The sequence below is a fragment of the Suncus etruscus genome, chromosome 19 (genome assembly GCF_024139225.1).
Source record: "Suncus etruscus isolate mSunEtr1 chromosome 19, mSunEtr1.pri.cur, whole genome shotgun sequence".
Lineage (NCBI taxonomy): Eukaryota > Metazoa > Chordata > Mammalia > Eulipotyphla > Soricidae > Suncus > Suncus etruscus.
The window spans coordinates 31,045,983-31,068,129 of NC_064866.1; the positions used below are offsets into that span (position 1 = coordinate 31,045,983).

General features: G+C 44.8%; 1 protein-coding gene and 1 non-coding gene across 2 annotated transcripts in view; one reads left to right on the top strand and one right to left on the bottom strand.

Annotated features, from left to right (window-relative positions):
• TBC1D31 (TBC1 domain family member 31) overlaps positions 1–9,853 on the top strand; it is a 53,816-nt gene extending 43,963 nt beyond the window's left edge. The window contains exons 18-22 of the mRNA XM_049765666.1: positions 1,268–1,408; positions 4,453–4,647; positions 6,657–6,795; positions 7,286–7,384; positions 9,575–9,853. Coding sequence (XP_049621623.1) covers positions 1,268–1,408; positions 4,453–4,647; positions 6,657–6,795; positions 7,286–7,384; positions 9,575–9,741 — 741 coding nt within the window. The 3' untranslated portion in view covers positions 9,742–9,853. The remainder of the gene's footprint in view (positions 1–1,267; positions 1,409–4,452; positions 4,648–6,656; positions 6,796–7,285; positions 7,385–9,574) is intronic.
• A 7,977-nt stretch (positions 9,854–17,830) lies between these two features.
• TRNAM-CAU (transfer RNA methionine (anticodon CAU)) lies at positions 17,831–17,903 on the bottom strand. The gene has a single exon. It is a non-coding gene; the product is annotated as a tRNA-Met (tRNA).
• Between the last annotated feature and the right edge of the window lie 4,244 nt (positions 17,904–22,147).

Consider the following 22,147-nt stretch of genomic DNA (forward strand, 5'->3'; position numbering starts at 1 on the left):
CAGTGGTTCTTAGAACTAAAGCCATATATTGGGGCCAGAGTGATAGCCACAGCAGGTAGGGTATTTGCCTTGCAAGTGGCTGACCCAAGTTCGATCCCTAGTATCCCATTTGGTCCCCCAAGCACTTTCAGGGATGATCTCTTAGCACAGAGCCAGGAATAACCTCTGAGCATTGCCAGGAGTGATTTCCTGAGTTCAGAGACAGGTGTGGCCACCCCCAAAAAATAAGTAGAAATTATATCAGATCATCTCTTATTAATCATATTAATTAATAATTTCTCATTGGGAGGATTTTTTTACTTGGTAACAGTTCCCATACTGTTGTTTTTTGTTTTGTTTTTTTGGTTTTGGTTTTTGGGCCACACCTGGTGGTGCTCAGGGGTTACTCCTGGCTATCTGCTCAAAAATAACTCCTGGCAGGCACGGGGGACCATATGGGACACCGGGTTTCGAACCAACAACCTTAGGTCCTGGATCCGCTGCTTGTGAGGCAAATGTCGCTATCTCTCTGGCCCCCCATACTGTTGTTTTATGCTTGCTGTCCTATTTTCCAACACCAAGAGAGAGCTTGGTACCCACCACCATTCACCATTGATTCAACATCCCCTACTATCCTCCCCCACTTCTTACATAGACTGTTTCTGGCACTGTCTCAGACCATATTTTCCTTGGGTATTCATCCTAATTCCTTATAGATCCATCAAGTAATGTCAGTTCTTTTTGTTTGTTTTTGTTTTGTTTTGTTTTTTCCTTTATTTTTCTTTGTAATTTTTCTTTTTTTTTTTTCTTATTTCTTGTAGGTTTTTTTTTTTTTTTTATGTCAGTTCTTATAACGAGAATTCAAAGGAATTCCAACTCTTCTTTAACCCCTCCATTAGATACCAGACTGGGTGGGATGAAAATAGAAAGAATAGAAGTTTAAAATGCTGGGAAACATTCTTTTTTGCCATGATCCAGCCATTCTTGGGAATAAACACATCTCACATAATTGCAAAGCTCTGGTTGATTTCCAGAATTCTGAAAAAGTTGCCTTGGCCAGAATTGCTAGCACTTTTGGGAAGGAGAGAATTTTCAGAGACTTGGTTGTACTCTCATTTTTCCTGATGCCTCTACAGTTTGCTTTTTCCTTTGCAAATTAAATGATTGTGTTTTTTTTTTTATCCTGTGTGCATAATTCAATATTCTGGAGAAAATTCATGTATTCTAGCACTACTGTGATTCTGTACATTGGTAGGTTTGTTGAATTTAAAAATTATTTTTGTAACAGAGTCTTAGTAGCAGTCAGGAGGCCATGGCGAAAGAAATGAGAGACGATGCAGATGCCTATAGACAAAAAGTGGATCAGGAGCAAGACATGTTCCACAAACTGATAGACACAATTCAGACTCGGAGCCAAGAAACTCAGAAGGTAAAAAGTAGGGTAGATTGAGTGAATATATGTGGAAAGGGAACTTTCCATCTGTCAGTCTTTGGGAAGATGGCAGTTGAGATCTCTAATGCCGAGTTAATTCATTCCATTGCTCAGTCATCACAGTTTTTTGAATCTCACATTTATTTTTAAGGTTACTTCATTCATAGTCATCTCCATGTGCCTTTTATGCTCTTGGAGAATATAAAGCTTTAGAAATCATCCAAGTGTTCAACTGGGCTGTGGTTTCAGAAATTGTTCCTTACTAGATTAGATTGCACGATAACACATCTCTCAGATGGTGTTTAAGACAGTGTTTCCAAAGTGTGTTCTCTGGAAGAGTACTGACTTTTATTTAATAAAATAAATTACTTGGGATGTTAAGTGAATATTGAGAGTGCTGTGTTAAATTTAGTGTCTTTTTTTTAGGGGGGGGGTATTTGGGTCACACCCAGCAATGCTCAGGGGTTACTCCTGGCTCTGTGCTTAGAAATCGCCCCTGGCAGGTTGAGGGGACCATATGGGATGCCGGGATTCAAACCACTGTCCATCCTGGATTGGCAGCATGCAAGGCAAATGCCCTACCGCTGTGCTATTTCTCTCGACCTAGTGTCTTTTTTTTTTGTTTGTTTGTTTTGGGCCACACCTGGCAGTGCTCAGGGGTTACTCCTGGCTGTCTGCTCAGAAATAGCTTCTGGCAGGCACGGAGGACCATATGGGACACCGGGATTCGAACCAACCACCTTTGGTCCTGGATCGGCTGCTTGCAAGGCAAACGCCACTGTGCTATCTCTCCGGGCCCCATAGTGTCTTTTTTTTTTTTAATGCCTTATTAGAGGATATGGTTTATGGTGAATCTATTAAGAAATCTCCCTGGGGCCGGGAAGGTGGCGCTAGAGGCAAGGTGTCTGCCTTGCAAGCGCTAGCGTAGGACGGACCGCGGTTCGATCGCCCGGTGTCCCATATGGTCCCCCCAAGCCAGGAGCGATTTCTGAGAGCATAGCCAGGAGTAACCCCTGAGCATCAAACGGGTGTGGCCCAAAAACCAAAAAAAAAAAAAGAAATCTCCCTGAATTGTTTTATAGGATTTCTTATAGATTCTCCTTTCTGAAATTCTAAATGAATTAAAATGGGATAGGCGAACTGCAAGAATTAATTTCTGGTTTTTTTTTTTTATTAGTATAATTTTCTTTTTTCTTTTTTCTTTTTCTTTTTTTTTTTTTTTTTTGTGTTTGGTTTTGGGGCCACACCCAGTGACTCTCAGGGGTTACTCTTGGCTATGCGCTCAGAAATCACTCCTGGCTTGGGGGCCTATATGGGACACCGGCAGATTGAACCGTGGTCCATCCTACATTAGCACGGGCAAGGCAGACACTCTGCTGCTTGCGCCACCACTCTGCCCCCTTTTTTATAATTTTTTTCCTGTATTTTTTTTAAAGTAGTTCTGAAGCACCAGAGCAAGGTGTGCCTTGCACATAGCTGACCCAAGTTTGATCCCAGCATCTCATTGGTTCCCTGGGCCTTGCCAGGAGTAATTTCTGAGTGCAAAACCAGGAGGAGGGACTCCTGAGCATCACTGGGTATGGCCCCAAAACAAAACAAACTCAAAACAAAGAAAATAAGTCTGCATGAGGCTGGCCTAGGAACAGTGTAAGATTTCCCACCTCCTTGCTGTGCTGCAGTTTCTTGGCTGATCTCACCGAGACATCCTTATTTCCCCTATGAGGCTGTCTTCCAGTCTGAGCATGTATGTCCTGATTCCTTTTCCAAGTATGAAATGAGTTAATTGCTGAAGCCTCCCCATCCCTCAACCTGCAAGTTCTCCACCTTGGCTAGACAATAGAATCACTTTAAGAACTTTCTAAAAGCAGCAGCATTCAGGAATCCCAAGAGTTGATTTAATGGGCTGGAGTGATCGTATAGTTACAGGGGTCTTCAAACTACGGCCCGAGGGCCACATATTGTATTTATTCCCATTTTGTTTCTTCACTTCTAAATAAGATATATGCAGTGTGCATAGAAATTTGTTCATAATTTTTGTTTTACTATAATCTGGCCCTCCAACAGTCTGAAGGACAGTGAACTGGCCCCCTGTTTAAAAAGTTTGAGGACCCCTGAATAGTAGAAAGGGTATTTGACTTGCATGCAGCCAACCTTGGTTTATATCCCCTGATATCCCAAATGGTCCCCTGAGCACAGCCAGCAGTAATTCCTGAGTACAGAACCAGGAGTGACCAGAGTCACTGGGTGTGTGCCCCATCCACACCGCCAAAAGACTTACTTAATTGATTTATGGCGGAATTTATGTCAATCTGTTTTCAGTATTCCAATTGCCAAAGTGAGTAAAACAAACCCTGCCTGGGGAACACTGGACTGATCCAGGGGACTCTCTGTTTCTTTTTCTTTTTTGTTTTTGTTTTTGTTTTTGGGCCACATTGGTGATGCTCCGGGGTTACTCCTGGCTATGTGCTCAGAAATCGCTCCTGGCTTGGGCGACCATATGGGACACCGGGGGATCGAACTGCGGTCAGTCCTAGGCTAGTGCAGGCAAGGCAGATGCCTTACCCCTTGCGCCACTCTGGCCCTCTTTCTATTTTCTTTTTTTTTTTTTGGTTTTGGGCCACACCCGGCAGTGCTCAGGGGTCATTCCTGGCTGTCTGCTCAGAAATAGCTCCTGGCAGGCACAGGGAACCATGTGGGACACCGGGATTCGAACCAACCACCTTTGGTCCTGGATCGGCTGCTTGCAAGGCAAACGCCGCTGTGCTATCTCTTCGGGCCCTCTTTCTATTTTCTTAAAATTATTGTATAGTGGGGGTGCAGGAGAGACACTGAATGGTTTTTTTGTTTGTTTGTTTGTTTTTTCTGAAAAGAGGTAGTGTTGTCTTAATATTTAATACAAGGTGGTAGGCAATACATTGTGGAGATTCTAATATATGAACAGGGTTGCAGAGAGCAACCCTAGACACGTGGATGCCACGAATGGATGCACCATCATTTGATAGACTCTAACCTTGTTTCTGAAATTTGCAAACGTTTCTTAGTTAATTGAAGAAAATTTGGCAAAAGCTGAACAAGCATGTCTAAATAATGACTGTCGGATTCAAGCTTTATATAAACAAAGATGTAGTGATCTACAGCGAAATGAGTCTTACCAGGAAGTAGCCAGACTCCTTCGGGAAAACAGGAAGAAAGAATCAGAAATATTAAATGCAATGATGGGGCATGAAGCTCAAAAGGTAAGAACAAGCCCTAGGAACTTTTTGTTACTAAGTACTTAAATTTTGAAACTATATCCTCATAACTTAGGACAGACACATGCATCCAAACAAACAATTTTTGTTGGAGTAGCTCTTAAAGATAACCTTATCTGGGGGCCATAGAGATAGTACAAAGGGTAAGGTGCTTTCCTGGCACAGATCTGACATAGGTTTGATCCCCTGCACCCCATGTAGTTCCCCAATTTTGCCAGGAGTGACTCCAGTTCCTAAGAACAGAGCCAAGAGTAAACCCTGGATACCACCAGTTGTGGCACTCCTTACCCCTCCCCTGACAAAAGATGATCTTATTTTTTGTTTTTTTTTTTGTTTTTGGGCCACACCCGGTAACGCTCAGGGGTTACTCCTGGCTATGTGCTCAGAAATTGCTCCTGGCTTGGGGGACCATATGGGACACCGGGGGATCGAACCTCGGTCTGTCCAAGGCTAGCGCAGGCAAGGCAGGCACCTTACCTTTAGCGCCACCACCCGGCCCCCAGATGATCTTATTTTAATACATAATACTCAAAGAACTTTGCACTCTTACTGAAACAATAAAATATTGAAACTATCTAAAATGGCTAAAATCTTCTCAGTAACATTAGTGTGTCTCAACATCCATCTCAACTTGTTCTACCTTTTTATTTAACATCATTAATTTTTTACATCATTCCTTATGCTGACAAAGATATTGAACAGGTAGGAACAGCTTCCAATACTAAAATTCAAAATATAGTGATCAAAGACAGGGTAATAGCTATAAATATGTATATTCTAGGTCACAAGAAGGTAGAACAGAGGTGCAAGTGGTTCCAAAAACCAGATAAGACCACTCATTTTCACCTCCCACCCACGCCCAGAAGTTCATGTTCCCTCTGTAGCCATATTTGACTGCAAGGATATTGGGAAATTTAATAGTTTTAGCTGGGAGCATTATCACTCCAAATAAAGATATAATTTTAGGAACTGGAGCAATAGCACAGAGGGTAGGATGCTTCCCTTGCATTGCAGTCAACCTAGGTTCTATCCTCAGCACCCAATATGATTTCTCAAGCCATGCCTGGAGCAATTCTTGAAGGTAGAACCTGGAGTAACCCCTGAGCATTGCCAGATGTGGCCTAAAAACAAACAAACAAAAAAATGGAATTCTAAGCTCTATGTGCCTTCCTGATAATGTGACTCACTTAAGTTTTTTTGACTTAATGCATATTTATTGTGGGGCTGGAGAGAAAGCATAGAGGGAAGGCATTTGCCTTTCATGCAGAAGAATGGTGGTTCAAATCCCAGCATCCCATATGGTCCCCTGAGTCTGCCAGGAGTAATTTCTGAGCATAGAGCCAAGAGTAATCTCTGAGTGCTGCCAGGTGTGACCACCCCCCAAAAAAAAAAAAATTACTCCTGGCAGCGCTTGGGGGACCATTGGAATGCTGGGACTTGAAACCAGGTTGGTTGCAAGCAAGGCAAGAGCCCTACCAGCTGTACTGTCTCTAGCACACTAGGGAATTTGGGGGGGGGGGGGTCACATCCGGCAGTGCTCAGGGGTTACTCCTAGCTCTATACTCAGAAATTGCTCCTGGCAGGCTCAGGGGACCATATGGAATGCTGGGATTCGAGCCACCATTCTTCTGCATGCAAGGCAAACATCCTTCCTCCATGCTATCTCTCCGACCCCTAAGGGATTATTTTTGACTAACCAAATCCCAGAAGGTTTGAGATGGACACTATTGCAATGAATGCTTTTGTTGTCAATGGGGTTGTGTATGTGTGGCAGTTGGGCCAACATGGCACTCACACCAATGCATACATATGTTTGCATATGTCCAAAGCACCTGTACTTGCAAGTATGTTTAGGAGGTTCCAGTTGGCATCCAGTTTACCTGACAGCAAACAGCCCCTTCATGCCACACAGCATAGCATGAAAAGGAAAAGGGGCTACAATTCAAGCTGGGAACTTGTATTATCATCATTTTCCTTTACCTATTTGTGTCTAGTGGAAGGAAGCTGAAGAAAAAGACTTATATTTGAAATCAGAAAAGGAAGTGTCTGCTCTTTCTGATGCCGCTAGAAAATGTTTTCTAGAAAAGGAGATAAAGGATTCTTTAGAACATGCAGAAAACCCACTTAAAAATGGTGAGTATTCCTGAAAGTCTCTTTGTGATATTATAGTGTTCAGTCTCTTAAAAGTCTATATTTGGGGCCCGAGAGATAGTATTGAGGTAGGGCACTTGCCTTGCATGCAGAAGAACAGTGATTTGAATCCCAGAATCCCATATGGTCCCCTGAGCCTGTCGGGGGCGATTTCTGAGCACAGAGCCAGGAGTAACGCTTGAGCACTGCCAATCAAACAAAAAAAAATTACTCCTGGCAGACTCAAGGGACCATATAGGATGTCTGGGATCTAACCCATGTTTGCTGCAAGCAAGGCAAATTCCCTACCTGCTGTGCCGTCATTCCAGCCTCCATCTTTGTGCCTTTTGAATAAGATGGCATTCTCCTCAGGATGGAAGAGGAAGGAGCTTTCCTGGAAGATTTTAATTTACTGGGATCAGTTAACATTCATAAAGGCTTCCTGCTCACTGCCAGACATCCTTCTGATACCTCTGTTATTTTTTTCTAAAAGCACAAGAGCCCAAGTGCCAGAACAAACAGGTCGCCACCAGCAGTCTGTCCAGAACCTCTGAACTCAATGAGATTTCTGAAATGGACTCCTCCAGGCAGAGTAAGTTTTCAGCAAAATGGTGTTCTCCTATTATTTATTTAAAAGTGAGTTATATTTCAGCTTGATGATGTCTAAAAGTATTTTTATAGGATGTTGCCATTTTCCCTGGGGCATTCTTAGTGAAGATCTTAAAATGGAGGCAGCGACCATTCTTAACTTTTCAGCTGGAGGAAAAACTGAACCAAGTAGAAGTTTGCCAAATACGTCGTGCTGTCTCCTCTCTTGAACACCAGCACCGAGATCCTTTAGAAAACACAGTTGGTAGCCTTGGACGGACCACAGTTCGATCCCCTGGCGTCCCATATGGTCCCCCAAGCCAGGAGCAACTTCTGAGCGCATAGCCAGGAGTAACCCCTGAGCGTTACCAGGTGTGGCCCAAAAACCAAAAAAAAAAAAAAAAAAACACAGTTGGAGTCCCAGCAGAATCTCCCGCTAACTCAATTAGTGATGGTCCTTGTTAGGTTTTTATTTAAACATCTGTGAAAAGACCACCTCAGGGGCCAGAGTGGTGGTGCAGCGGTAGGGTGTGTGCCTTGTATCCGGCAGACCCAGGACGGAACTCGGTTTTATCCCCTGGCATCTCTTATGGTCCCCCAAGCCAGGAGTGATTTCTGAGTGCAGAGCCAGGAGTAATCCCTGAGCGTCACCGGGTGTGGCCAAAAACCAAAGAAAAAAAAAAAAAAAAAAAACAAAAACTCAAGGGAGCCTCAACTGTCCTCTCTTCTGATACATCAGAAAGTTGACTTTTAACCACCATTCTGAATTGGAAGATCAAGTTGAGAACATTTGGCAAATTTAGGCTTTCGGCAGTGAAACAAAGAAGTTGAATGAATCCCTTTGAGGGAAAAAGTATTTTTCAGAAACTGAAGCTGTTTGAATTTATAACAGGTTCAGAGTTTATTTTGTTCAGTATTTACCAGCCCCCAAATCAGTGCAAAATCAGTTATTCTTGGATACGTTGCATCCTTTTACTCTAACTCCTGGACACTCTCCTTAGATGATTCAGTACCAAAAGCATTTGAGTTCTTTTCTCAAAACACTGAGAAAGTGATGGTGTTACAGTTTGCAATTTTGACCACTTGGAATGCCTTTCCTTCATATTATGAATGATATAGATGATAAAAATACTTCTACATATATATATATATATATATATTGTTTTGGGGCCACACCTGGCGACGCCCAGGGATTACTCTTGGCCTTGCGCTCAGAGATCTCTCCTAGCTTGGGGGACCACGTAGGACTCCGGGGATCGAACATCAGCCACATGCAAGGCAAACGTCCTACAACTGCGCCACCACTCTGGCCCCATAACCAATATTTTTGTAGCATATTTATCTTTTTGTTGTTGTTGTTGTTGTTGTTGTTGTTTTGTTTTTGGATCATACTCAGCGGCATTCAGGGGTTACTCCTTGCTCTATGCTCAGAAATCGATCCTGGCATGCTCGGGGGGCCATATGGGATGCCGGGATTCTAACCACCGTCCATCTGCATGCAAGGCAAACGCCCTTCCTCCATGCTATCTCTCCGGCCCCAGCATATTTATCTTAAGATAAATGTCATTTGCCTTGCAAGCAGCCGATCCAGGACCTAAGGTGGTTGGTTCGAATCCTGGCGTCCCATATGCCCCACCCCCACCCCCCTGCAGGAGCTATTTCTGAGCAGATAGCCAGGAGTAACCCCTGAGCGCCGCTGGGTGTGGCCCAAAAACTAAAAAAAAAAAAAAAAAATATATATATATATATATATATATATATATATATATATATATATATATATATATATAATGCTTAAGGATCAGGGCACTTGTACAGCAGGTCGGATGCCTTACACTCAGCCAACCCAGGTTCAATCCATGGCATCCCATATAGTCCCCCCAAGCTTGCCAAGAGTAATTCCTAACCTCAGAGCCAGGAGTAACCCCTGAGCACGACCTGGTGTGGCTCCAAAACAAACAACAAAAAAAAGATAAATAGTACAGCGGGTAGGCCATTTGCTTTGCACTTGGTGGCTCGGTTTTGATCTCCAGGAGTAATCCCTGAACTCAGGTGTGGCCCAACAACAAAACAAAAATAGATCAATGCTGAATCTTTACTAGCAGTAATATTAAATTCACTCATCTTTATGATCTTGTTGTTCTTTCTTCCTCCCCTCTCTCCCCCCATTGCCAATTGAACTTCCGTCTTTAAGTTTCTTTAAATCAAAGAAGAGTCCACTGGGACGCCCTAGAACAAGATCTCATGGAGAGAGTGAGAAATCTTCGTCAGAGACTCACCACCCAAGCCCAGAATCGATACCGAACGTCCCATCTCTTGGCTGCAGACAACACCGTCAACCGAGGCTTAGCTCTGTCCTAGTCAGAGAGAGATGTCAAAGCTGCAATCAGTGACACTGATTTTCTCAGATTATTTATTTTTTCAATTTCTCTAAAGATAAACTTTCTTGTATAGAAAAGTATACTTATAAAAATGATGGGTTGTATTTAATTCTGCCTTTAATTTTTTTTTTTGACTTGGAATTGACTTCTTGCACTTTTCACAATAAAAAGTTTTGTTTTTGTTTTTGTTTTTTTTCTTTTTCTTGTGTTTGGGTCATACCAGCTGGCATTAAGGGGTTATTCCTGGCTCTGTGCTAAGAAGTAGCTTCTTGAAAGGCATGGGGGACCATATGAGATGCTGGGATTTGAACCACCATTTGTACTGGATCAGCTGTTTGCAGGGCAAACACCCTACTGCTATACTATCTCTCTGGCCTCATAAAAAGAGTTTTGAAGCTAATAAAGCTTGTGTTTGGCTCTTTCTGGTTGTTTCTCTCATTAACCATAGTTGATCCCTTTCACATGAGGGCTTGTTGGGTCAAGCTACAGAACTGGCTCTTAACCACTGCTAACAGAAAGAGAACTCAACAACCACTCTGGAGCCCCATGGTATGGAAAGAACTGAATTACTTACTGTCCTAACCCCACCAGGCCTCCAGAAACAGTGGTCACAGTCTGGCTATATAGCTTCTATCCGTTCTTTTCCTACCAGCACTTCCCCGCTGTGGCTTTACTGCATGGCCTCTTACAATGTCAGCATCCTGGGCCAGCCAACCTACCTGAGCCCTTTTCTAGAAGGAGGGATTGTCAACCATCTCATGGATCTGTGTGTGTGGATTTAGTGAGAAAGCACATGTAAAGTTTCCTAGCACAGTGCTTGATAGTATAGAGCAGTAGTAAGTATTTCTGGAGACACAAAATGATAATGTTAGAATAAGCCAAGTTGTTTCAGTAAGGCAAAGTTTTTTTTATGCAAGCCTTTGGTTTCCCAAGAAACTTCCCTCAACCTCCTCTATCCTTTTTCAAGTTCATTACAAACAAGCCCTCTTGGCCAGTCTTATAAATTGGCCAAAATATGTATAAACGTGTGTACGTGGTGAACTAAAAATTGCTTACCTTAAGATATTTAAATTCTGGGGCCGGGAAGGTGGCGCTAGAGGTAAGGTGTCTGCCTCACAAGCGCTAGCGTAGGACTGACCACAGTGGTTGGATCCCCTGGCGTCCCATATGGTCCCACCCAAGCCAGGGGCGATTTCTGAGCGCATAGCCATGAGTAACCCCTGAGTGTCAAACGGGTGTGGCCTAAAAAACAAAAACAAACAAACAAACAGAAAGATATTTAAATTCTAAGAATACTGTGATTCTGCCAGGCAGATTTACCTTGCTGCTCGTTACCCTGTTTCATATTTTTTGTTAGAATCTTCACCTACTAGGATTGGGTTTTTTTCTTGTTTGTTTGTTTGTTTGTTTGGGTTTTTTTGTTTTGTTTTGTTTTGTTTTGGTTTGGTTTTTGGTCACACCCGGTGGTGCTCAGGGGTTACTCCTGGCTGTCTGCTCAGAAATAGCTCCTGGCGGGGCCAGGCGGTGGCGCTAAAGGTAAGGTGCCTGCGTTGCCTGCGCTAACCTTGGATGGACCGCGGTTCGATCCCCCGCCGTCCCATATGGTCCCCCAAGCCAGGAGCAACTTCTGAGCACATAGCCAGGAGTAACCCCTGAGCGTTACCGGGTGTGGCCCAAAAACCAAAAAAAAAAAAAAAAAGAAAAGAAAAGAAATAGCTCCTGGCAGGCATAGGGGACCATATGGGACACCGGGATTCGAACCAACCACCTTTGGTCCTGGATCAGCTGCTTGCAAGGCAAACGCTGCTGTGCTATTCCTGGTGGCACTCCGGTGTTACTCTTGCCTTTGTGCTCAGAAATAGCTCCTGGCAAGCGTGGGACTATATGGGATGTTCGGGATCGAAGCTGGGTTGGTTGCATGTAAGGCAAACACCTTACCTGCTGTGCTATCACTGGCCTCCTGTGACTAGGTTGTGTTTTTTTTGGTTTTGGTTTTGGTTTTTGGGTCACACCCAGCAGTGGTCAGGGGTTACTCCTGGCTCTATACTCAGAAATCGCTCCTCGCAAGCTCAGGGGGCCATATGGGATTCCAGGATTCGAACCACTATCCTGCATGCAAGGCAAACATCCTACCTCCATGCTATCTCTCCAGCACCTCCTGCAATAAGTTTTGTAACCGCATGCATTTACAAGAACTCACACAGATAAACTTGAATAATACAGTATTTCATTCATTTCTATTCAGTGCAAGTGAACTATGCATACTTTCAACCAAATGAAGTTCTTTCATGGGCCGGAGAGATAGCATGGAGGTAAGGTGTTTGGCTTGCATGCAGAAAGATGGTGGTTCAAATCCCAGCATCCCACATGGTTCCCTGAGCACTGCTGGTGTGACCCAAAAAACAAAACCAAAAAAAAATGTTCTTTCATCACATTCTTCCATTTTCTCCCAGTCTGTCGTTCTCCCAGTAATCTTTTTGGGATATAGGAGACAATCTTCAAAGCTGGGATTAGAACCATCATTGGTCCTGGTGGGCCACTTGCAAGGCAAATGCCCTACCACTGTGCTATCTCTCCGGCCCCTATAGTTCATCCTTTTACAGATTTTGGACTTCAAAAAGAGACTAGTTTCCTCTGTGGTCATACACACGTGGTTGGCATTTCACAGATGATCACGTCTGATGAAGTAATAGGAAATTCGTTTCTCATATCTCTCCTTGACATAACCTAATTTCTGGGAATGGAGGGGGTGGGGGAGACAAAGCAAGACTTCAATTTTCCCCACACAAGTTTCTGTATAGTGTGTCCTCAAGTTTGTGGCAAAAGAGCACCCCCTAAAGTACTTTGTATTATTTATTGTATGTGTGAGATTTCTCTTGTGTGAACTGTAGAACATTGGATCCAATTTTGGCTTTCAATTAACACTTCCACTATTCAAAAAAATTTTTTTCTGGGGCCTAAGAGATAGCATGGAGGTGGGGCACTTGCCTTTCACGCAGAAGGTCATTGGTTCAAATCCTGGCATCCCATATGGTTCCCTGTGCCTGCCAGGAGCGATTTCTGAGCATCGAGCTGGGAGTAACCCAAAAAAAAAGAATTTTTTTCCTCAGGCAAAGAGTGATAGTACTGTGTCTTGTATGTGGCCAACCTGTGTTTCATATTTAACACACAATATGGTCCCCTTGAACACCTAGCCCTGAGTACCCGTTGAGTATGGCACACACACAAAAATAATTTCTCTGGTGTGAATTCAGTGGTATTTCAGAATTTATTAACTCAATTAAATGTCTTTTTACATGTGTTACATACATTCATACATTTTTTCAGACATTTTTTTCTGCTGGTATTACTTCTCTAGTGTTGATCAAGGTTTGGACTTTGGTTCAAGATGCTTCCATAGGGAGTCCAGGTTGACCATTACAGAATACCTATGTACTCAAGTAAAAACCAACCCTCCTAATTTTGCCCTAAACTGGGAAAACTTAGTGACTCGAGTATAAGCCAATGTGGAAAGTGCAGCAGCCACTGGTAAATTTCGAAAATAAAAATATAGGACTGGAGCAGTGGTGCAAGTGGTAGGGCTTTTGCCTTGCATGCACAAACCTAGGATGGATCGCGGTTCAATACCCTGGCATCCCATACAGTAGTAACAACTTTCCAGACTGCAGAGAGATAAAATTAGATGCTCAAGTCACGGATTCTGTACTTAATGAGTGAAAACACTATTTGTTTTGTTTGGGGGCCACACCGAATTGTGCTCAGGGATCTGTCCTGTGTGCAACCCTTGTACTATCTCTGGCCTCTGCATGCTCATTTAAAAAGGAAAAACATAAATAGCTATAAAACTCCCCTATTATAGGGGCTAAATGTCAAGAGAAGGAATAACTTGGGAGAGAGGACGCCCCATCTGCACCCTCTGGAACTCCAGGCTCAAGCCTAGCTGTAATGGGTAGCTTCTACTAGAGCTAATGAAGAGCACCTCTTTGCTCTTGGCAAGTCCACCCAGCGCCCTCTACTGTCAGTTTAACATGGAGTCAACTGAGGAGAACCTCTGAAGTGTCCATCCCATCCTGCAGGCCAGGGGCTGAGGCAGTAAACTCACAAGTACAATTGGAAGGGACAAGTAGGTGTCAGAAACGTGGGCCCGGTGTTAATCAGAGCAGGATACCAGAATTTCCCTATCATGAGGTTCTGTGAAGGTATCCAAAGGCTTAGGAAGATAGGAATATGGGGATGGACATATCACAGCACCTTCCTGTGCATCTCCCAGCTCTAGCCCTCCCTGCATTGAGGCATTGAATAAAGCGAGGGTCTGCAAACCTGGAAAGCTCTGTATTGCTTCACTTATGCTCTTTGCATATCCAGGCCAAGTAGCAGTACTAAGAAGGAAAGAAAAAAAGCAAGGGGAGCTGGAGCAAGAGCACAGTGGGTAGGGAGTTTGTCTTGCACAATGACGACCCTGGACCAACCCAAGTTTGAGCTCCAGCATTCCAGATGGTCCCCTGAGCCTGCCAGGAGTAACTGAAAGCCTGGTGTGGCCCAAAAAACCTAAAATGTTGCCTTAGGTTTTGATATAGTAAGCTACTACACTTTTACCACCACAAAAATGCTCCAAGGCGCTCTACTACTCATGCCCGCTGCAAGAGTACCAGGATCCTTCTTCCATTATCCCACCCCACCCAGTACCCTCAGATTCCAGTTTCACTAACTGTGTCTCAGGGTTGTGTCAACTGGAATCCCTTGCATTATTTCTTTATACTCTCTATAAGTGAGATCATCCAGTATGTCGTTTTCTGATTCACTTAACATGGCATCCTCTCATTCATCTTTTCTCACAGCTTAGTAATATTCTTTTGAGTGAAAGACCACAATTTTTTTTCTTTTTTTGGTTTTTGGACACACCCTGTGATGTTCAGGGGTTACTCCTGGCTATGCGCCCAGATATCGCTCCTGGCTTGGGGAACCATATGGGATGTCTGGGGGTTCTAACTGCTGTCCGTCCTGGATTAGCTGCATGCAAGGCAAATGTCCTACTGCTTCACCACTGCTCTAGCCCCAAGACCACATATTTTTTTTATTTTTTTGGATTTTGGGCCATACCCGGTTACTCCCGGCTATGCTCTCAGAAATAGCTCCTGGCGGGCCCGGAGAGATAGCACAGCGGCTAGCACAGCGGCGTTTGCCTTGCAAGCAGCCGATCCAGGACCAAAGGTGGTTGGTTCGAATCCCGGTGTCCCATATGGTCCCCTGTGTCTGCCAGGAGCTATTTCTGAGCAGACAGCCAGGAGTAACCCCCGAGCACTGCCAGGTGTGACCCAAAAAAAAAAATGTATCTTTGGGGCCGCGCGGTGGCGCTAAAGGTAAGGTGCCTGCCTTACCTGCGCTAGCCTAGGACGGACCGCGGTTCGATCCCCCGGTGTCCCATATGGTCCCCCAAGCCAGGAGCAACTTCTGAGCACATAGCCAGGAGTAACCCCTGAGCGTTACCGGGTGTGGCCCAAAAATAAAAAAAAAAAAAAAGAAAAGAAAAGAAATAGCTCCTGGCTTGGGGGACCATATGGGACACCGGGGGACTGAACAACAGTCCATCTTAAGTTAGCATGTGTGCAAGGCAAATGCCCTACCACTTGCGCCACCACTCCAGCCTCAAGATCACAATTTTTTAAACCACTCCAAATGGCAGCATTTAACTGCTAAAGAGACAACCCTTTGCAAGTAATGAACAGCATAACAGAATGAAAGGATTCAGGGATCACAGAATTATGCTGTCCTTAGGAATGAAATGGGGGAAGCCAGAGAAATGTTGAGCCTAATGCTGTCCCCCCAATAAATAATTATTCCAAAATGGGGGAGTGAGTGAAATGGATAGGTAGCATGGAGGTAAAGTGTTTGTCTTGTATGTAGAAGGTCGATGGTTTGAATCCCGGCATTTATATGGTCCCCTGTGCCTGCCAGGAGTGATTTCTGAGCATAGAGCCGGGAGTAACCCCTGAGCGCTGCCAGGTGTGACCCCCCAAAAATATAATAAATCAAAAAAAAAAGAAAGAAAAAGAAATGGATAGGTATCTTGCTACAATATTGTTTTTCTGGTAAAACTTGGGATCTGTGACTGAAAACAGTGACCTGTTAGGTCACTTGGGAAAATAGAGAGCAAGGGCTGTTAGCAAATTGTCCGACCTAAACTCACTTCCAGATCATCTGCTTCTTGCGGGGGGGAAAAGTCCAGTTCTCTTTGAGGAAGGATCCGTTTGCAAGAAGTACTTCATAGATACTATAAAGAAATGCCTCCCGTCCATCCTCCAAGGGACGTCTTTGCCATGGAAACTGGGCCCCACATTCAGGGAAAGAGGTAATCACAACCTAATAGGGCCATGAAATCAACCATGCTTAGTTTCTAAGCACCTGAAGGTACCATGACGATAAATATTGAGCAAGTGGCAGACAGTAGGAAAAGGCCCCCCCTAAGAGACTAAATCAAAACACGACCAAATAAATCCCTGGTGGTGGGGTCTGCAGAGTTGTGCACCGGCAGTGCTGGACGATGCATAGAGCTGCCCCTTCTCAGTGCTTCCACTGCAATGGCCCATGTTTGGAAGCAAGACCAGATGACAGCATGTGTAAAAAGTATCAGCACACACCCTGTTGCAGTGCTCTCAGCCCAGCAGCTCCCCGAGATTCCACCGGGCCCTGCCACTTCCAGCCCCCACAGCAACCTCTGGCTGTTTGGCCTCTCTTCAACCCACCACCCAAGGCCCACAGTGCCTGCACCCACCTTTCCTGGTACCAGTGTCAAAAACTGTGGATGGTGTTAGGGTCACTCCTTCGGATCTTCCATTAGAGGTGGCTCTGTAACACACCCTTCCTGGAGTTCTGTAAATGGAACCCCAGGCTCCAAAACTACGATCTGGATGTTCAGGGGTTTGGCAGCAAACATGGATGCAGGAAATAATCCATACAGTGAAAGGGGACAAGAATGGGTCCAGGAATTCCAACTCTCAGGCCAGGAATCCCACACCACACAAATCTGCTCCTAAGAAGGACAGTAGCTTAGTGGGGGAAAACACAAAGAATGAGCCTCTGCCTTCCACAGACCCCTGCTTTTATTGACAAGAACCAAGCTACATGTGTTCTTTTTGTGCCTGAAACCCAACTCCAGCCATGTTTGTAATCAAGGTGTTTAAATAAAGGTATTTTAACAAAATCAAATAAAATCATACTTTACAATTGAAAAAGAAAAGAACCAGGCCACACCCAAGGGTGAGAGAGAGGAGTTCCAAGTAGGAAGGAATAATCCACTAATCAATCCATCACCAGATCACACCCTTGGGTGGAGGAAGAATGCAGAGTAGGTGGGATCTAGTAAACCAACAGAGCTCCATCACCCTGACCTTGAAAGCACCCCCAGGCCTTGAGCCCCCACCTTGGCTTGTAAGTGTCTACACCTTCACCACGAGCCCCCCCATATTGGCTGTGAGTGCCACCCCCAGATTGTGAGTGCCCCCACCCACACTGTGACCCCAAGCTGTGAGTGCCCCTCTGGTTTTGAGTCCCCCACACACTCCAGGACTGTGTCCACTTCCCTCCTTAGCCTGTGAATTGTTGCCCTTCCCCCAGATGGTGCCCCTCCAAACCATGAGTGCTCCTCATCATGAGTGCTCCCCTGCTGTGAGTGTCCCCTACCGGCTGTGTAAACCACTCCCAGACTGAGAGCCCTCATCCAGACCATGACCATTGTGACCCCTGAACCAGGGGTGCTCTCCCCACTGTGAGTGCTCCTTCACTGTGAGCAACCCCCCACCCAGATCATGACCCTCATTGTGATCCCTGAACCAGGAGTGCTCCCCTCCGACCATGCATGAGCTCTGCCACCCGGACCAAGTGTTTTGATCCCCAGATGGACTCCTGCACAGTGCTCACCCTCTCCCCAAAAATGAGGGGCCTACTCTGGCTAGCTCTGCGCACTCCCAGGCTTGATCAACCCCGGCAAGGTCCGGGTCGATTTAAAACGAGAACAGCCTTGTTTTTAAAACTAGAAGAGGTTGTGCAATCCGCCGCGAGCAAAAGTATTGTGCCCCGTGTGAGGATCGAACTCACGACCTTCAGATTATGAGACTGACGCGCTGCCTACTGCGCTAACGAGGCACCTAGCAAGAACTTCCGGCTACGCTCTAATGAGGCCTCGGCTCGAGCCGCTGCGCACGCGCAGAGGGCTTCCGGCCTGGGTCTCCCCAGGCGGAGCGCCAACCGACTTCCGGTTCCCTCAGGCCCAGCCAAGCCCTGAGCGCCCCCTGCCGGCTCCACCCACAGAGTCCACAGCTTTTAGCCTTACTTGGCCAAGGATCCATGAGGGAGAGAGGATTTCCTCTTGAGTTTTTGCACTCCCCATCTCCTGTGGCCTTTTCTGGGCAATATCTGCTGCAAGTCCTGAAAGGAATTCCTTCATTGAACCCCTGAAGAAACCCAGTCAAGAAGAATTTTGGAACCCTATAATTCACAGTGATTGAACCCCTGAAGACACTCAGTCAAGCAGAATTTTGGAACCCTATAAATCACAAGATTCATGGTGCTTAAATAAAGACTTTATATATATATAATATTTTTATAAAATGAGATAGAAAAAAATTTTAATCTATCTCAAAGGTTTTGGGAGGGCATGAACTGAATGAAACTTGAGTTTGAAGAGCCCTCCCAAAGACAGAATAATTGGAGAAATAGAGCATAATGGGGCAGAGCACACAAAACCATCCACCCAGATTCATCCCTGGCGCCCTTCTTGGTCCCCCGACCCCTGTTGGACCAGTCCTGATGCCTGAGTTCAGAAACAAGATTAAATCCATATTTCTATTGTATCTGATTAGTCTAAGATCTTGGGGGGAAGTATTGGGGAGACATGGTGGGATGTCCAAAGGACACATGGTGATAGGAGTATGAGGAGATGAAGAAATATTTTTAGGAGTGTATACCTGTGAAGGGGAATTCCTAAATTTGAAGGAGTTTCTTCATAAATTTGAAGATACCCTGGAATAGGGGTGTGGGTGGGGTCAGAGAAGTCTAGAAAGTGATGACGACAGGACAAGAAGCAGAGTTATCAGAAAGTAGGAGAGCCCTAGGGGGGCTTCCTATAGGAATTATATACATGGTGACAGCTTGCCTGGATCCCAAACCTCATGCCCAATCCTAAGGTAGATTCATGCACTTACAATGCCCAGTGACAGAATGCAGTGGGGACCCCTAAAACCTCCCAAGCCTCAGGGAAGCTCTTCCAACAACCTCTCACCCTGGAAACCTCAAGTGAGGGGTTGCATTTTAGTCTAAAGTTCTTGGGGTGCCATGAAACAACCCCCCCCCCCCCTAGCAGTAAGGAGGGTGGAGGCCAGGAGAGTGAAGGAATTCCATGAGTCCCATTCAATGAAAACCTAGTGGAGTCCCTAGTGGTTTAGTTGATTCTGCCCATTGAAGTCTGTTAGTTTCTAAAGCTGTCCTATGCCCAAAGAAACTGGTCCTGACACACTGCAGAGATAGCACCAGGATGGCATGCTGGACAGGGACCTGCACAACACCAATCTCCAGCCAAATGTGGACAGGTGGCATGGCACCTCCTGAATACCATGGACAGTTTCTCCAAGATTGTATCATGTATAAAAATGGTCTCTGGAAGATAATAGAGGCAAGGGCCAGAGGATCAGTCCATGGTAGGAAAATTGCCACAAATAGTGGAAGTTAGGGCAGAGAAGGGACCACTATGACAATTATAGTTAGAAATGATCACTCTAGAATTGGTGCTGAAAGGTTATAAAGTGATCGGCTTGATACTCGTTCTGTAACAATATTTTAAACCACAGTTTCTGAAATGGAAGGAAAAAAAAACCAAAGAAAGAGAAATAGAGAGATGGAGAGGGAAGCAAAATGTCTGTCCCAGAGGCAGACAGAGTGGAGGACTGGGGGTAAAACTGGGGATATTGCTGGTTGGAAACGTACACCGGTTGAAGGGTGTTGTACACTGTGAAATTGAAACTCATTCATGAACAACTTTGTATCTGTGAAAATAAATAATGGAATTATTAACAACCTTGTAAAAAAAATTGGTCTCTGGAGCTCTGCATGGTGCTGCCGGTGGTGAGGCCCCGCCTGGTTTGCAGAGGATGATGTCTGGCTAAGGACTGGCCCAGAGCAGAAAAAATGCCTCATAGTGCTTGCACGAGGTGCCCTGGATGAAGCCCTTGCCACCTGCTCTCTTGGTCTGGCATCCCTTTGGCATTCCTTCAGCCATGGTTCAAAGGTTATCTCTTCTGCTGAACCGACTCCCGTATTTCCTTCCTCTGTTTTTCCCCTGCCCAGACCAACCCAGCAAAGGAAAGGAAGTGCTTCTCCCTCCTGGCTACTTTCCCTGGAATGACTGACTTACTCCCTCCCCACCAGAAGAGGTCACTACAACCACTTATTTATTTACAGACGAGTCAAGGCAAAGAGAAGCGTGTTGCCAGGTCAGCGGGCCAGCCTTTCTTTCTGGAAAACAATATGGATATTCCTCAAAAAGCTGGAAATTGAACTCCCATATGATCCAGCAATACATAGCTAGGGATATACCCTAGGAACAAAAAAAAAAAAAAAAAAAAAAAAAACAGTACAAAAATGCCTTCTTCACTCCTATATTCATCTCAGTGCTATTTACAATAGCCAGAATCTTTCTAGAACAACAGATGAATGGCTAAAGAAACTGTAGTACATCTACACAATGGAATATTATGCAGCAGTCAGGAGAGATGAAGTTGTGAAATTTTCCTATACATAGATGGACTTGGAGACTATTAGACTGAGTGAACTGAGCCAGATGGAGAGAGATAGACATAGAATAGTCTCACTCATCTGCAGGATATAAGAAAGAAAAAGACAATATGGAAATAATATATAAAATATTATAACATAATAATAGAGATGATGGGGCTGGAGAGATAGCATGGAGGTAAGGCATTTTTCTTTCATGCAGAAGGACGGTGGTTCGAATCCCGGCATCCCATATGGTCCCCCGAGCCTGCCAAGAGTGATTTCTGAGCGTAGAGCCAGGAGGAACCCCTGGTCACAACCTGCTGGATGTGACCCCAAAACCAAAATAATAATAATGATAATAATAATATAATAAAGATGAGCTGAGGGAGGACCAGATCATGATATAAAGCTTGCCACAAAGTGGTGAGTGCAGTTAGAGCACTAACCCCAATGGCAACTACTATGACACTGATAGAAAGTAGAATGCCTGTCTCAGAGACAGGCAAGGAGTTAGGGTGTGGGAGGAAAATGGAGATCATTATTAGTGGAAAAATCACACTCTTAAAAGGTGGTGTACTTTCTATGACTGAAATCCAAATATGAACATATTTGTAACTAGTGTTTAAAGAAATTTAAAAAATAAGAAACAAGGCCGGAGAGATAGCATGGAGGTAAGGCGTTTGCCTTGCATGCAGAAGGACGGTGGTTCGAATCCCGGCATCCCATATGGTCCCCCGAGCCTGCCAAGAGCGATTTCTAAGTGTAGGGCCAGGAATAGCCCCTGAGCTACTGTGTGTGACCCAAAAACCAAAAAAAAAAAAAAAAGATAAGAAACAAGATGGGGCCGGAGTGATAGCACAGTGGTAGGGCTTTTGCCTTACATTCGACCAATCCAGGACAGACCTTGGTTCGATCCCCAGCGTCCAATATGGTACTCCAAGCCTGCCAGGAATAATTTTTGAGCACAGAGCCAGGAGTAACCCTGGAGCGTCTCAGGGTGTGGCCCCAAAAGAAAAAAAATTCTTTTTCTGATGAGGCTGAGGACAGTGCCGGGTGTCCAGAAGCGAGTTCTAAAAGTTCTTCCCCAAATGCACCCACTAAAATAATTCTGAAAAGACATCTAGAGTCCTCCTGTAAAATATCTAAGTTTGCTCATTACAGACTGAGTTATATAAGCTGTAATATCTGTCATTACAGTAGGTTGATTTTCTAAAATTGATTTTAATTTAGCATACATCCAATAGAATTGAAGAATCCCATGGATTCCATTTGAATTTTTGTTGTTGTTGTTGTTTTGTTTTGTTTTGTTTGTTTGTTTTGGTTTTTGGGTCACACCCGGCAGTGCTCAGGGGTTACTCCTGGCTGTCTGCTCAGAAATAGCTCCTGGCAGGCACGGGGGACCATATGGGACACCGGATTTGAACCAACCACCTTAGGTCCAGGATCGGCTGCTTGCAAGGCAAACGCTGCTGTGCTATCTCTCCGGGCCCTTGGATTCCATTTGAGTCATCAAGTATACACATATATGCCCTCTTGGGGTAAGAGGGGGCCCTACCCACCATGCACAGAGGTCACTCATGGCTCTACACTCAGGAGTCACTCCTAGTGGTGTTGGGAAT